Source organism: Spinacia oleracea, chromosome 1, assembly GCF_020520425.1.
Source record: "Spinacia oleracea cultivar Varoflay chromosome 1, BTI_SOV_V1, whole genome shotgun sequence".
Taxonomy (NCBI): domain Eukaryota; kingdom Viridiplantae; phylum Streptophyta; class Magnoliopsida; order Caryophyllales; family Amaranthaceae; genus Spinacia; species Spinacia oleracea.
This window is the reverse complement of record NC_079487.1, coordinates 93,229,851-93,247,280: the sequence shown is the minus strand read 5'-3', so window position 1 is coordinate 93,247,280 and position 17,430 is coordinate 93,229,851. Positions and strand designations below refer to the sequence as shown.

At 36.8% G+C, this 17,430-nt stretch overlaps 2 protein-coding genes across 2 annotated transcripts; one reads left to right on the top strand and one right to left on the bottom strand.

Annotated features, from left to right (window-relative positions):
• The first annotated feature begins 11,413 nt into the window (after positions 1-11,413).
• On the top strand, positions 11,414-14,118 carry LOC110806071 (GDSL esterase/lipase 7-like). Its single transcript, XM_022011708.2, has 5 exons — positions 11,414-11,750; positions 11,907-12,028; positions 12,381-12,626; positions 13,154-13,424; positions 13,517-14,118. The coding sequence occupies exons 1-5, from the start codon at positions 11,480-11,482 to the stop codon at positions 13,729-13,731; spliced, it is 1,125 nt and encodes a 374-aa protein (XP_021867400.1). The 5' UTR covers positions 11,414-11,479; the 3' UTR covers positions 13,732-14,118.
• A 269-nt stretch (positions 14,119-14,387) lies between these two features.
• LOC110806069 (uncharacterized) lies at positions 14,388-16,289 on the bottom strand. The gene is made up of 5 exons (XM_022011706.2): positions 16,144-16,289; positions 15,973-16,022; positions 15,633-15,792; positions 14,973-15,046; positions 14,388-14,890 (listed from the first exon to the last, which is right to left on the bottom strand). Exons 1-5 carry the CDS (start codon positions 16,238-16,240, stop codon positions 14,672-14,674), a joined length of 600 nt encoding a protein of 199 aa, XP_021867398.2. The 5' UTR covers positions 16,241-16,289; the 3' UTR covers positions 14,388-14,671.
• Positions 16,290-17,430: the final 1,141 nt, after the last annotated feature.

Here is a 17,430-nt window from a genome sequence, read left to right as displayed (position 1 = left end):
AATTAGATACCTATGATTAAAAACCACCATAAAAATTGTAAATTTATGATAAATTTTAAATTTTTATGACCTAGGCTTGAATCCATGATAATCGGAAATCAATTGAATAATAAATTTTCGATTTTTTCGCCCTAAAATTATGAAATTAATATTAATTTATTAATTTGTCATTAATTTTAAATATAAATTTTAAGTTTTTATGCGATTCGTTCATATAACTTGCACGCACAAAGCAATGGACGCTACGTGTTACCCTTAAGGGGTGTTGTATAGTGCGGGCATGCGACGACGAGCAAGGGAGCTCGTCGCCCGTGCGGCACGAATGCAATGAGCAAGGGCATGGTGCACGAGCACAAGGCAGCAGCCCTGCCTTGTGTCGTGGGCCACGAGCTATGGACGAATGAGGCATGGGCGAAGGCAAGGCACGACAGTCGCGTGTGGGCAGCAAGCGAGCTGCGCCACAACGCGCACTGCCTCGCGCAAGCGCGCGCAGCATCGCGCGCAGCGAGCGCAAGCTCGCGTGCCACGAGCGCTGCGCCCAGCGTCGATCGCGCGCAGTGAGCAATTGCTCGCACACAGCGAGCGATGGCTCGCGTGCATCGAGCGCTGGAGCGCGCGCAGCAAGCGCTGGCGAGCGCGCACAGCGAGCGATGGCTCACGTGCATCGAGCGCTGGCGCGCGCGCAGCGAGCACCAACTTGTGCGATGGCTTGCGATGGGTAGATGCAGCAGCTATGCGACGAGCGCATGGGCTGCGCGCACATGGCCAGCGATGGTTGTGTGCGTGTGGCCCATGGGCGTGCGATGCGTAGGGTGTTTGCGTTGCGATTAGATCGTTTTGAATGTTTAATTTGAAATTTTAGTTTACGTAATTTTAATTAATTTTAAAATTAATGATTTAAATTATTTTCTTGGATTTTAATTTTGAATATTGTAATTATAATAAATTTTATTTATTCTAATTATTTTACTAAAATTAAAATCATGAATTAATTTAAATACGACTGAAATCAAATTAAAATTTTTGGATTCAATTATAAATTTATATGGGCTTTAAATTTTAATTAAATTTGTATGTTTCCGGTAAGACTTGAAATACATTTTTATGTTTAAAATTAGTAAAGCATATGAATTTATTGGTTTAAGTGGGAGCGCTTTTTAGTCATAAACTCTTGATTAGGTCTACGAATCCTTAAGGTTAAAACAACTTGATTAGAATTAATAAGGACTGAATAATTGGTAGATTATTGGTGCCCTTGATTAATTGCTGCAAATGTTTGCGTGATGCATAATGTGTTTTACTAACCAGCTATGTGGGCCATTCATGATAATGAATGGGTGAATGGTATATATTGTATATGTACTGTTTTGCAGGTTATGAAGTGACTAGTATGGCCCAAATAGGATAGAAAATATGGTCTGCGTACCATTAATTTGAATGTAATTGGTCTAAAGTACCAAAGTTGTTTTTCAATTCAAATATGGTCTGCGTACCATCAAATAGTTGTAATTAGTTTTAATTATAGCTTATCCTATTTGAAGAAAATGGTGCCTCCCACGGAGATTTTCAAGACGGACTTTGAAGTCAAAGCTTCAAGATGAAGTCGGGCCATACTAGATCACATTTATCTTATGCATGCTTTAAGTTATTTATTGCTTTAAATATGTCTTAATTATGCATAAGATTGTGGCTTGATTATGTTGCATGATTAAGGATTTTAGTTCACTTAAAATCTAACCAACATAGTAAGAGCCTTAAGTTCCAAACTTAAAAATTGAGTTAAAAGGTGCCATGCCAAAATATACACTTGCTTGGATATCCTTTACATCAATCTAGTAATAGTTTTCGCTCAGCGAGGTGTTACTTATTGGTCCTAAAGGGGCAAGGTACACAAATAATTGTGAGTACATGTTAGTTTTGGTGAAACTCAACGATATAAGTAAGGAGTCCTTTTATGTCGTGGCAAAATCGATAGGTTTACCTAATAAGTTCTTAGACGTACCTATCAACCAAGAATAGTTTCTAGACTATTAGCAAAAGGCTTTTGCTTACCTAAGATGTTTTAGGATTAAGTCGACAAACTGTGCTTAGTTCTTCAATGATTTTAGGATCTTGGAATCATTTTATTCACACCTGCCGGAACACATAACTTGAATAAAATGCTTAATAAACATTGAATTATGCATGTATGCTAGAATTTAAGTTTATTAAGAGAAACTGTGAATGGTTATTTATTTGTTTATTCTTTTCAATTGTAGTTTTTAATATGGCAAACAACAATCAAAACATCATCATGGGTTCTGAGCTTATGGTCAAGCTGAACCTGGCAAATTTTCTTGAATGGGAAGCTAAGCTAGTTGAAATAGTCAAACTCAATGGACTTGAGTATGTACTATCACATCCCATGCCAAGCTACTATGCCAGAGACATGACCCCTGAGAGATTTTACGCCTGGGATGCGGATCTCAAAAGGGTTATGAGTCTCATGCTGAACAATATCCCTGATGATTGGGCTAGAAGGTTTGTAGCCTATGAACCTTTTACGCTCATCAAGAATCTGAGGGATATCTGTCGTGGAAGCACGGAGGACAGGGACCTGAACGTCCATGAGTTGATTGAATCAATGTCTGGTCTAAAGGTTAGTTCTCCCAACAGGTGTTATAGGATGGAGGTCCAAGAAACACATGTTCAGCTCCTTCGCACTAAACAGAGGGTAGGCGTCCCACTGAGGTTCCATGTGGATCTTATGCGTTCATACTTTGATCGCCTAAGTCTACTAGGAACACCAATAAGCGAAAGGATGGCAGTCTCTATCTTGCTCAATTCACTACACAGTGGGTTTGGTCGCTTCAAGCAACTATACCTAAGTGAACCAAGAGAAGAAACAGTTGCAGAATTTGTTCACCTTGTCAGAAAGGCTGAAATAATACTGGACTGTGAAGCCAAAGATTTACTCAAGGCTAGAAGGAGACCGTTCAAGAAAGGTGGAAAGTCCAAGGGCAATGCTAAATCAAAGCAGGACAAGTCCACATCAAGCTGTCTTTATTGTGATGGAATAGGCCATTACAAAAGAGAATGTCCAAAGCTAAAGGAAGATCAGAAGAACGGAACAGTCGTTCCATCTTCAGGTATTTTCGTTATAGACTGTATACTTGCTAATTCAACTTCTTGGGTATTAGATACAGGTTGTGGCTCACACTTATGTTCCAATCCACAGGGACTAAGAAGAAGTAGAAAGTTAAGCAAGGGTGAAGTCGACCTACGAGTGGGAAATGGAGCACGGATTGTTGCATTAGCTGTAGGAACTTACTTTTTGTCATTGCCCTCCGGGCTAGTTTTGGAACTAGAAGAATGTTTCCATGTTCCAAGTCTTACTAAAAACATCATTTCAGTTTCTTGCTTAGATGCTAAGGGATTTTCCTTTTTAATAAAAGACAATAGTTGTTCGTTTTATTTTAAAGAGATGTTTTATGGATCTGCTAGATTAGTCAATGGACTTTATTTATTAGATCACGACAAACAAGTATATAACATAAATACCAAAAAGGCCAAAAAGGATGATTCAGATCTCACCTATCTGTGGCATTGTCGATTAGGCCATATAAACTTGAAACGCTTAGAAAGACTTCAAAAGGAAGGAATTCTAGAACCATTTGACTTAGAGGATTATGGTAAATGCGAATCATGTTTACTTGGCAAAATGACAAAGCAACCTTTCTCTAAAGTTGGAGAAAGAGAAAATGAACTATTGGGTTTAATCCATACAGATGTATGTGGACCAATGAGTACAAATGCTAGAGGTGGTTTCAGCTACTTTATCACTTTCACTGATGACTTCAGTAGATATGGTTATGTCTACCTAATGAAGCATAAGTCTGAATCCTTTGACAAATTCAAGGAATTTCAGAGTGAAGTAGAGAATCAATTAGGCAAGAAGATTAAGGCACTGCGGTCTGATAGAGGCGGTGAATATCTGAGCTATGAATTTGATGACCATCTGAAAGAATGTGGAATTCTATCAGAATTGACTCCTCCTGGAACACCACAATGGAACGGTGTGTCGGAACGGAGGAACAGAACCTTCCTAGACATGGTCAGGTCAATGATGGGTCAGGCCGAACTTCCATTAGAATTTTGGGGACATGCACTAAATACAGCTGCACTCACTATAAATAGAGCTCCGTCTAAAGCTGTCGAAAAGACTCCATACGAATTATGGTTTGGAAAGCCTCCAAATGTGTCTTTTCTTAAGATTTGGGGATGTGAAGTATACGTCAAACGATTAATTTCAGACAAACTTCATCCAAAATCTGACAAATGTATCCTTGTGGGTTATCCAAAGGAAACAAAGGGGTATTACTTCTACAATACATCTGAGAACAAGGTGTTTGTTGCTCGAGATGGTGTCTTTTTGGAGAAAGATCACATTTCCAAAATGACAAGTGGGAGAAAAGTAGACCTCGAAGAAATTCGAGTCGAACAACAAACTCTAGAGAATGCTCAAGATGACATTCAGGATGAAACTCAGAGATCTTTAGAAGAATCTGGTGAGAATCATGGTCAATCTAGAAATGTTACCCCGCGTAGATCGCAAAGATATAGATCTCAACCGGAAAGGTACTTAGGTATTTTGACGAACGAGAGCTATGACGTTCTATTACTTGAAAGTGATGAACCTGCGACTTACAAAAAAGCTATGACGAGCCCTAGCTCCAAGCAATGGCAAGAAGCCATGCAATCTGAATTAGACTCCATGTCTGAAAACCAAGTATGGGATTTGGTCGATTTGCCAGATGGCTACCAAGCCATTGGAAGCAAATGGGTTTTCAAACTGAAAAAGGACAAGGATGGGAAACTTGAAGTTTTCAAAGCTAGATTGATTGCAAAAGGTTACAGGCAAGTCCACGGTGTGGATTACGATGAAACCTTTTCACCAGTTGCAATGCTAAAGTCTATTCAGATAATGTTAGCAATCGCTGCATATTACGATTACGAAATATGGCAGATGGATGTCAAAACTGCTTTCTTAAACGGCGTTTTAACAGAAACTGTGTTTATGACACAGCCTGAAGGTTTTGAGGATCCAAAGAATGCTAAAAAGGTATGCAAGCTAAAGAAGTCAATCTACGGATTGAAGCAGGCATCCAGGAGCTGGAATATACGTTTTGATGAAGCAGTCAGTGACTTTGGTTTCATCAAGAACGCGGACGAATCTTGTGTATACAAGAAGGTCAGTGGGAGCAAAATTGCTTTCCTAGTATTACATGTCGACGACCTATTACTTATCGGAAATGACATTCCTATGTTGAACTCTGTCAAGATTTGGCTTGGGAAATGTTTTTCGATGAAAGATCTAGGAGAAGCACAGTACATATTGGGCATCAAGATTTACAGAGATAGATCTAAAAAGATGATTGGACTTAGTCAAAGCACTTATATCAATAAGGTGCTTGATAGGTTCAAGATGGCGGACTCCAAGCGAGGCTACCTACCCATGTCTCATGGAATGACTCTAAGCAAGACTCAGTGCCCAAAAACACTTGATGAGCGTAGACGAATGAATGGGATTCCATATGCATCATTGATTGGTTCAATAATGTATGCTATGATATGTACACGCCCGGATGTTGCGTACGCACTCAGTGCTACGAGCAGATACCAGTCAGACCCAGGAGAGGCGCATTGGACTGCTGCCAAGAACATTCTGAAGTACCTGAAAAGGCACAAAGATGACTTCCTGGTCTATGGTGGAGATGATGAATTAATTGTTAAAAGCTATACGGACGCAAGTTTCCAAACCGACAAAGATGATTTCAGATCACAGTCTGGGTTTGTCTTCTGCCTCAACGGAGGAGCAGTAAGCTGGAAAAGTGCTAAGCAAAGCACCATTGCGGATTCTACAACTGAAGCGGAGTACATTGCTGCACATGAAGCAGCAAAGGAAGCTATATGGCTAAGGAAGTTCATAGGTGAACTCGGTGTAGTCCCCTCCATTAAAGGACCAATAGCCCTGTATTGTGATAATAACGGAGCTATTGCACAGGCAAAGGAGCCTAGACACCACCAGAGAGTCAAGCATGTACTTCGTAGATTTCACCTTCTACGAGAGTTCGTTGAAAGAAAAGAAGTCGAGATAAGCAAAATTGGTACTGATGACAACATATCAGATCCATTAACTAAACCTCTGCCGCAGGCGAAGCACAACTCGCTATGGGAATCAAGCATATTAGAGAATGGCTTTGATGTCTCTGTTTAATGTTTTAAAGTTTTAGAGTTTAAATCTTTGTAAAACATTATTGGTTAATCATTCACAATAAATGAAAAGAATTCATTTTTCCATTTAATTTGTGGTTTATTAAATGATGAGTCCCTTCAATTTGACGATATATTCAAGATAGACTGTCAGGACCAGTCCTGTGACTAAGAAATGTCTATCAAGTGAACTTGAATGTCAAAGGTTGAAAATGGTCCCTAGTCGGAGTTTTCTATAAAATTGGACGCATAGAAAACGTTAGACGATTAGAATGCAAGATGACTAGTAGTTATGTTTCTTGAACTATGTGGACATGGCAATGTCATAATCATTTGCATAGATACTTACTTTGGGAAGACTAGTATCGGACAAGACCTATGAAACTTTACTGTAAGAGATGAAAATCTGTCATAAGTAAATTTCATTAAAATTATTAGACACTAAATCCTCAATACCTGAGTGATTTGAGATTACTTGTTTGAGAACTGGTTGCTTTGACGTTGACCAACCGTCGCACCGTAAAAGGAGGCTATAAAGGCAACGCTCAGGTAATCACCTATCAAACGAAGTCTAATCTCAAGATCACAAGATTGGGATTGTCCTCCCATAAATCGGGATGAGATGCTTAAAAGTTGTACAAGGCCACTCGGAGAGCTAGAAACTGTGAAATGCATGGCCGTGCTCGGATGAATCATAGGCTATGATTATCTGTCTATTTGATTAGTTTAACTCTGAAACCGAGGAACACCTCTGGACATAATAAGGATGACAACTCTTACCTTATGTTCAAGAGCAAGCATCGAGCGACAAAGGAATTAGGAAATGCACACTTGTCCCTAAGGACAAGTGGGAGACTGAAGGAAATAATGCCCTTGGTCCAAGTATGCATTCAATGATAAGTCTAATAAATGCGGTTCAGTATTAATTAACAAGTTAATAATTCAGTGAGATCAAGTGAGCTGAATGCCTAGCTAGAGGCCGCTTCAGTTCAAGTGGAATTAATGATATTAATCCACAGCTTACTCTTGACTGAACCCGTAGGGTCACACAAATAGTACGTAAACGGATCAAGTATTTAATGGCATTAAATACTCCAACTATGGATATTCGGAATCGACGGATCTTGGTTTCAGTGGGAGCTGAGATCGTCACAGGCAAGAAATGAATACTCCGGAAACGATGATATTGCCGGAAACGGAAATATGGATCGTATCGGAAATATAAATATTATCCAAGTCGTAGATGTTGCCGGAAACGGAAACATGGTACTTATCGGAAAATATTATCGGAAATAGAAATATTGCCGGAATCGGAAATATTGCCGGAAACGGAAATATTGTCTGAATCGGAAATATTATCGGAATCGGAAAATAATTCCGGAAACGGAAATATTAAATATTTGTTCGAAACGGAAATTAATTCCGGAATCGAAAATATTAAATATTGTTCGTATCGGAAATAAATTCCGGAATCGGGAATTTAATCGGAAGCGTATCGTACGAATAAGCATCGGACGAGGCCTGCCGGACGAGGGCCCAGAACGAAGCCAGGCCATCGCCCAGCAAGCCAAGCGCGCCACACGAACAGCCAAGGCCACGCCAGGCCCAGCGCAAGGCCAGGCCCAGCAGGCCGTGGCAGCACGCACAGCGCGCGCAGCGCGCGCAGCTGTGAGCAGTGGGCTGCGAGCATTGCTGCAGCTCTCGTGGGCTTGTAGCTCGCGTGGGCCGTGCGGCCGTGTGGGCTGTGCGCGGGCATGGCCTGCACGCTTGCGGGTCATGCTCGCGTAAGTGTTTGTGTTCGCATACGAAACCTAAAACGTGCAGAATTCGTTTAATGATTAAATTCCTAATTCTATTTGATAAATTAATTAAATAAGAGTTTTATTATAATTCTAATTTAATTAATTCGTATCCTATAAATATGTGGCCTGGGTTCACAATTTATAACGAGTTATTCAAGTATTCAAAGTGAGTTTTTGAGAAAAAAATTCAGTCACACATCTTGCTCAAAAGTGCCGAAAATTTATAGTACCTTAGGGGCGATTCTAGTTGGTCAATCTTAAGGCGGATCCGGACGTGCTGTGGACTATCTACGGAGGGACGACACTTGGAGTCCTAAAGACTTGTTCTTGTTCGGTTCGGGCGCAGCTAGGGAAGGCACGCAACAAAGAGTATGCATCTAAATTATGCTATATGATTATGTGTAAATAATATGTATTCCTGGCTTAATGGTTGTTTCCGCATGATTTATGAATTGTCATATGTATCATAACCTAACAGTCTTACCATGGTTTTATGAAAGTCATGTGCGTCTTATTTCGTTATCTTTGGTTTAGTGTTGCTTGGGGACAAGCAACAGTCTAGCTTGGGGGAATTTGATGAGTCATATTTGTATAGGGTATTTTAGGCTCATTTAGGTTGCATTATTAGGCATTTATATCATTTTAGTTGCATTTAGGGTCACATTTGCATAGGTTATCGTTGTTGTACTCTATTACGCCCCGTTTGTGTTTTCTTTAATGTTTCAGGTGATTTTACAGTCATTTTGATGCTTTCGGAGTGTTATGAGTTGACTTGGATGATGAACGGATGGGATGTTGACTCGAGGATCATTATATGTCTCTAGGGATAATTTTGAGTCAACAACGAAGCTAAACGCTATTTTTCTAAGCATCAAAACGGACAAGCGTTCACTCTTTTGATGATATCTCAAGTTCTACTTGTCGGAATGAGACGATTTTGATTGTGGTAGAAAGTAGGTTTCAAGAACTTTCCAATAGGTCACACGTCCTTATAGAAATTGTAGAACAAGAGTTATGACATAAACAAGGTGGCTCGACTATCCGATTTGCCCACGGCCCACATTGCTGGCCCGAATCTTCCCCTTGGGCGCGAAAACCAGCGACCGACCATCGAGCCCGCTGGTTTCTGCGCTTATCTGATTTCCGCTCGGATTCGTTGCATTCGTTCTCGTGATCGTTCAATTAAATCGTAACTTAATTATGTAATCATTGTTATTTTCCTATTTTGTTTAGAATTTAGAAAGCATATAAATACTTCAAGGGAATTAATTTATTTCCCTTATGCTTTTATTTTCTCTTATGTTTTAATTTCCTAGAACTCTTTCACGTCATTTTCCATATTCTTATCTATTCCATTGTTGAACCCTAGCTTTTCAATATTTCAATTCATCAATCTAGAGGTAATTCAAGAATTGTTTTTGCTTTAATTCATTATTATTGTTTTCGTTCCTTAGTTTAATTTGTCATTTGATTATGAAATTCATGTTTATTATTGTTATCATGTTTGTTAATTCAATTATGAGCGAGTAGTTTTATTCTAGGGCTAAGTAAGGAAAGCCATGTTTATACCATGATTGTTATGCATTAAAGTTTGCGAATTTCTAGATTATGTTTGAGTAATTTCAATTGCTTTGTTCTTAATTTTTTATTAATGTAATTGGTCAATATCGTGGATTGATTATCTAGCTAATTAATAGGAATTAAAATTGAAAGCTCATATTCTTAGAGGCTTGGTGCAATTAGTAATTCTGATTATGTTAGCGACCGTATTGCATATGTTGGATTGAAAGTGTTAAGATCCGACCGTAGGATTAACAAGTACTTTAATTACTCGGCCTAGCCTATTCATTGTCGAATTGATTTGTGTTCTTGGATTGGTATAAGCATGGTGAACCGAACAGATGCCCTAGACCTTTAATTCATTGATAAATTCAACATTTATATTATTGCTTAGTTTCATTAGTTTATAAACCAAAATTCTACATTTCGTTTATTGAAATAGTTTATATAATTGAGCAAAAGCTAATAGAACTTGTCTCCCTGTGGGATCGACCCGTATTTGCTAAGTATCTGCTAACAACAGACACCATGCATTTGCGGTATCACTTTTTAATTCATCAAGCTCATATTCTCAACCTTTCTCTTCCGTATATGAATCCTCAAACATTGTAGTTCCAAACAAAACATACAACAAATGTGGGAAAAAAAATGCAATAAGGAGTTCTGAAACAACGAAAAGTGCAAGGGAAGCTGATAGTGCCTTTCTTTGCTGAAATAGTGCACTCTATTTGGCTTAATAGGAATGATAAGGTTTACAACAATCATTGTAAGCAGCCTGCTGATTTGTTTAAAGCAATTCAGTTTCGAGTTGCAGCTAGAGTGTTTAATGAGCTTCACTCCTTGTTAAATTTAAGCTCTTAGGTTTGGGTGTGTTATGTTGGTTGTTGGGCTTTTGTGGCTCTATGGTTAGTTGTAACTGTTAGGCTGTGCCTATTTCTCTCTTTTGGTTAATAATATCCTTATTTGCCAAAAAAAAAGTGCACAAAGACTATATTAATTACAAGTGTCACTTATGTGACAATTTCAGGTGGTGCAAGGGAAGCATTGAGCAACCACATCCAAGCAGAAACAACATATGCAACATAGAGGATGAAGGAATACCAGAAAATAGAAGCTTGAATAAGAAAATTCACCAAATAAGAAGAAACTTAAGGAACGGAAGAAATTAATGCATGGAGCTACCAAAATTGGCATTTAATGTTTCTGATTCTAGTGTTTGTAATGAGAAAGTGGATGATGTAATAAACTGAAAATATGTATCAATAATATGACATTTCTGCAGTTTAGTAGCTTTACAAGAGATATGAAAGTTTTTATGAGCAAGTATTTGGGAGCAAGGGTGTAATGTGTGAGAAGCAATGTTGTTGCTTCTTCATATAGAGGAGAGGATGCTTGGAATATTGGTTAACGGTTAGTTTTGAAAAACTAGTCATTGCTTAACAGGGGCATATGGTTAAAGTTTTAGATACCAGAGGGCATATGGTTAAAGTTTTAGGTCCCAGAGGGCATATGGTGAAAATATGAAAGTTTCTAACGGTCACTTAACAGTAGGGTCACATCATGCAACAAAATGAAACCTCATGGGTCTATGGTGATTACCTGAAACTACGAGGGTATTTGGTGAATAAAGTCAAATCTCGAGAATATTTCGTGAAAAAACCGTTGTTTATTTTATTGATGTCAAAAAAAATAAAAATAAAAACTTGACAAGCATGCAAATTTAACATGTACTCCATTCTACTCATCATATCCTCACCACCTTCTAATTTCCAACTACTTAAACTCATCATCATCATACAAATTCTTTTATTCACCTCCCTTGCTAACCCTAAGAAATTAAACAAGTTTGCCTCATTAACTTTTAAATGTTACCTCCAACCCTCCTCCATCATATCATACTCATTTTCCTCCACTTTCTCACATTATTATCAACAAATGCAAGCTCACCCCAAAAAATCAAATCAACCTCTCTTGCTCCTGCCTTGTTTGTGTTTGGAGATTCTTTGGTTGATAATGGCAATAACAACTTGTTGCCGACCATAGCTAGAGCTAATTACTCTCCTTATGGCCTCGATTTTCCTACTAAAGTCCTTCCCGGAAGATTTACCAATGGTAGAACTCCTGCTGATTTTATAGGTACCTACGTTACTTTTTCATTCTTTCAATTTCTACCTTCTCAATTTAAATAATGAATAACCATCAAATTAAAATTAAAAACTACGAGTGTAACCTTAAGGATAATTATGTAATGTTTTCATTAATTTCAACTTGTTTGTTAATTTTGAATTGAAGCGGAGTATCTTGAATTACCTTATCCTCCGCCATATGCAAGTCTATATAGGCCAAATTTGCTAACAGGGTACAATTATGCGTCGGGTGCAAGTGGCATTCTACCAGAAACTGGATCTCTTTTTGTAAGAATACTACCTCTAACCTCTGTTACTTTTTAATTTATACTTCCTCCGTCTTTTAATACTCGCAACGTTCGTTAGTTTCACGCATGTCAATGCACAACTTTGATCATTATATCTTAAATTCTCTTTATGCAAAAATTATAAAAAGTTGATATTTTTAAAATACACATTGAGACGAATCTAACAAAATCTCACATGACTATGTTTTATCTTATATAAAAAACACTACGAATAGTCAAAGTAGATCATATGAATAGTGGCAAAAGTCCAAACGTTACGAGTATTAAAAGACGGAGGAAGTAATATATACTGAGCACTCGGGAAGTAACTTTTTATATGCTTAATTTTTCAGGGAAAATGCTTCAATTTGGATGAACAAATTGGGATGTTTCAAAGTACAATTGAATCACAATTAGGCCCATATTTCAAAGAACAAAAACAGCTTAAGCAACATTTGTCCAAATCAATATATTTTCTCTCAGTAGGGAACAATGATTATCTTAACAATTATTTACACCCTCTTTATCTTGAAAGCAAGGTTTATGACCCCCCTCATTTTGCTCACTTTCTCATCGATGAATTATCACTAAGACTACAGGTAATTAACCTTTTGTTTATGCGTCAAATTTTTGAGTTTGTTAACTTTGTTTCTCGTGTTAAGTTTGTTCATGGTTTTAGGGAGGCTGATAGAGCATCTCTTGCTATTGCTCATTAAAGCCCTTTCGATTATTTTACTAGAGTTTGGGTGTAGGCCGGGTTATTCTGTTGTTCTTAAATATGTACTATTAGTCTCGGATGGTTTTTTTTTTTTTTTTGTTTTCTTGATTGATATGTTGTTTGGCAATTTAATGAAAACTAAAATATAACAAGAAATGACGTTTGAACTTGGTTGGTTGGTCATTTGAAAAACAAATATCATGGTCAAATCATTTCATTTCAAATAATGGGGTTTTGTTAAAAAAATATATATACAGAAGTTGTTGGAAAATTCAGTAATTAAATATTTGTATCTAAAGTTAGCGCGTTGTCATTCAAAAAAAACAAATACGGAGTAATAATTATCGTTTTTATAACGTGATATGTGACATAGTCTGTATAATTCTTTTTGGTGTGTGTTTTGTGTAGAGGCTATATGGTCTAGGGGCGAGGAAATTCTTGGTGTCTGAGGTGGGTCCAATTGGTTGCATTCCCATATTTGCAAGGGGCGTGACAACTAACCTGAACCATAAGCACGGCACGAAGTGTGATGACGGTGCAAATAACATTCTGTTACTATTCAACAAACAGTTAATAGAAATGATCAAAATTTTGGAAACAACTCTCCAAGACTCACACTTCATTCTTCTGCAAACGTACTCGTTTAGCTACGACGCCATTATGAATCCGGCTAAATATGGTATGCCAATTTTTATTTATTCTTACTAATATATCTTTTACAGAATATACACGACAAATAAATAATGTATATATACTTGTATGGATGTGCAGGGTTAAGTGATAGTAGCAATCCATGTTGCAAAACATGGTTAAATGGAACCTCGTCATGCATCCCAGAAGAAGCACCATGTCAAAACCCGAATAACCACTACTTTTGGGATGGTTATCATCCTACTGAACTTGTCTACTCTCGTCTATCAGCTCAGTGCATCCATGGCTCTTCTCTTTGCGTTCCTTTGAATCTCAGCCACCTTGTTCAACTCTAGATATCATGCGTAGGCCTGGTTATTGGGCGGGTCAGGTAATAAAGGGTCAATTTTAGACGGTCGATAGTTGGTGGGTCAAAAACCGAACAAGGAAAATGGAAAAAAAGAGTCGTATGTGAATACAAGTTAATACAAAGCTATCAATAATTTTTGAAACCATAACTATTTACTTTTGAAAATTATTGTGTTATAACTTCGGCCCAATTATCTCACATGAAAACAATAGAAAAACATTGACTAATATATAAGATTGGTGGATTACGCTACATATCACCGATTAGTTTTAAGAGGAAAACCGTATCAGATTTATGTATTATCAATCTCATTTATGTATGGGCATGTACGTGGCCCAGTAAATTTATCACAAAATTATCTATTTTACCTTCCCTTACCCGATTACGTGAATGCAGTTATAGTTTTATATTTTGGAGTACTACGTACGAATTACTTTATCATACACGTCTTTAGGCCCAAGACATATGTCATTTCAAAAGATACGGGCTCGGGAATCTTTGTGATTGCAAACGGGCTGAATATTACTGTTTTTGGGCCAATAGGCCCAAGACATAGGTCATTTCTCAAATATCCGGAAATACTCCACGCACTTTATAAAGCGTTGTGGAAAGGGACTAATTAGCTCGTCTTTCGTAGTTTTGAAGCTCAACAAGAAATCGTATACCTTGAACTTGATATCACTCTTTACATGCTAATTTTCTATGCCTATATGTCATGTAACAGTGTAACACCATGACTACCTAATACCTATACTATTTTCCTTATATAGACTAAAACATTAATCCAAAATGAGGCCGAAAAAATAGGAGCCGAATATAGTACAGGACTATATACCTAGTGAAGATTGAAGGTTCACTTACTATTAAGGGTACAAAATTGTGAACCGAAAACCTAACTAAGGTTGATTTTGACAATTTTTTTGGTTTTAGTGTTTAGGACTATGGTTGTTAATGGGTGGCCTCCCCTTAGGTTTCTTCCATCCACCATAATCTTTATGCATTAGCTTCATTATCTCATTAGCTGCGTCTACAAGTCGCTTTGATTCTTCGTCTGTTTTAGCCCTTGTATCATAGTCTTGAGTGATTTTTGCCTTGTTAAGTTTTGGCTTTAAGCTTCCGAGGTTGCGAAAAGCCTTCTCTTTATCCTGATATATATTGGTTCCAAATAAGAGAATTACAATTTGTATATGATAACGTGCTTAATTAAACGATTAGGGATATAATTACCTGATTGTGTGACCCATCATGCAATCTTAAAGAAGAGGCGGCGATCTTCATAGCATTTCTCTCTTGATCATTTCCTGCATTCCAAAACAAATTTGTCCAAAACACAATCAAGAAATTAAACCAACCAACAAAATTCATAATTTTCTTAAACTAACAACTAATTAATTGGTTGTACATCTTGATTAGAAGAACACAAATTCCATAGGCATACCGCGAAAAGAAGGAACTTCATTCATACATAAGGTTCATTTACATGCACATATGTAAATACTACTTTAATTGTAATTTCCTAACTCTTGGAAACAAATTAGACACATAGCTAATTAAGATCCCTAAAAACAATATTTTATGAGTTGAAGGTTTAAATAGGAGATTCAATTAAGAGAATATATACACAACAAAATTTTGAATCTAGCTAATACCTAGATTGAACTACTATACAACTCATCATGGCTAGGGTTCATAAGACTTAGTGATGCTTAGCAGGGTGTGAACGAGGACCGTGATAATCATTTGTACTAAAACCTTCATTCAACTTCATAGAGCTATAACCACCACTTGTAGTAGTAGTAGTAGTAGTAGTATGATCATTAATTTTGAAACTCATATCAAGATCCCCTTTTACTTCAAAATCACTCGTATCAATAACTTTAGGTGCACCTGAGGCTGAGAGCATTGGAGTTGGATTCTCTGTCACCATTTGATCATCCTCGCGACTAATCATCATTTTCCTTCCTCCTATAGGTACCGCCTTTGCCTTTGCCTTTGCCTTTGCCTTTGCCTTTGCCTTTGAAATTTGATTTTTTGCATCAACAACTTCCTGCACAAACTTCCTCAATCAGCGCGCAAATAATGAAATATTATTAATTGGTGCTATGAAGAAATTAAATTGGGACCAAAGAATTATAATGGAGCAATCACCAAAATAAATAGATAAAGATTAATAATTAGTAGAACAATTAATTAATGGTGATTGAAGCTAAATGAAGATATAACATACTTCTCTTGCAAATACATGGTTTTTCTTCGATAGGGTGTTTGCTACCTTAGCTACAAGAAAGCGAGAAAGGAAGAAGATTGTTAGATATTGAGAAAGCTCAAATGAAATCTCTTAGAGGAAAATGTAATATTAAGTCTAGTAATTAAGAGAATGAAGAATGCGTAAATTCACCTTGATGAGCATCAGCTAAGGAGTTTCTTAGGGCATGTAAAAGAAGAAAACCAGCCAAAATTAAGCTTGTTAACCTTAATGAAACCATCTTTCTCATTTTATTTATTTTCTTGTTATTTTTTTGGGGTGTTCTAGAGAAAAAGAGAAGAACAATGAAAAGCTCAAAATGGGATTTTATAGAGAGCTAAGCTAGTTGAAGAGACTCAAGTCAAAGCTAGGGTTCCTAAGTCCAAAAGATTAAATTAAATATAATTTGTTCGTACAGACAAAGCATTGGGAAACTTAAAATTTTATTCAAGAAATTTCAGAATTAATAAAAATTTAATCAAGAAATTTCAGAGTTAACTATTTGTTTATGTTCTAAAGTTGAATGCGGTCATATGATATGAAGATTCTCAATTGAGCTAGCAACCAAAGTTAAATTTTGAGAATAACATAAAAAAATATGGCTTATGTATGTAGTTTGTTGTTTTACTTGAAAATTAATAATTATGGATGTTTTTGACAGAATCTAGTGCTGTTTGCATGCATGGAGGACTGAACTACTGAAGGTGTTGTACTATAGCCTATAGGATGATATATGGTCATGCACTATATCCCTCCGTCCGACTGGCCAGGTCGAAATCAGTTTTCAATTCATCATGTTACTAGTTCAAATTATATTAATAGCATGAATGCCTCGAGTAACTATTTTGTGAACAGTCGATTTTAATATAGTATTATAAACAATTGTGTTATACTAACGATTTAATGGAATTGTGACCGATTTGATGGTCTCTATGTATTAAATACTCGTAATTTATTACTTTCCAAGGAACTCCATATTAGAAATCTCAAAATAATACTACTATACGTATTATCATATATATTTCACAGACTTTTAACTTTAAAATTATGTAACGGTCTATTATTTTGAAATATAATTATACGCAGACCCTAATTTAAAAAAGTCTTAACAAAGATTGATGATTTATGTCGATTGAACTAAACAAATGTATTATACATAGATACAATTTGAGTAGCTTGTTAGCTTGTACCACCAGTTATAAAAATATCAACAGCCCGTTCACCGGCCCCTTGATCCTCCCAAGAAAAAGAAGACAAATTAACAAAAAGAAAAAGAAAAAAAAAAAAATAGGCATGCTATTTGAACTCAATAACAAGCAGAGAGATAGCAGCTTTCTAGCTGTTATAACTTATAGGAGTAATTAACATTTATAATTTTATATGACCAAATTTAGTAGTTCAATGATAAGATATTAATTAGGTCAAAGCCCTTTTTTTTAG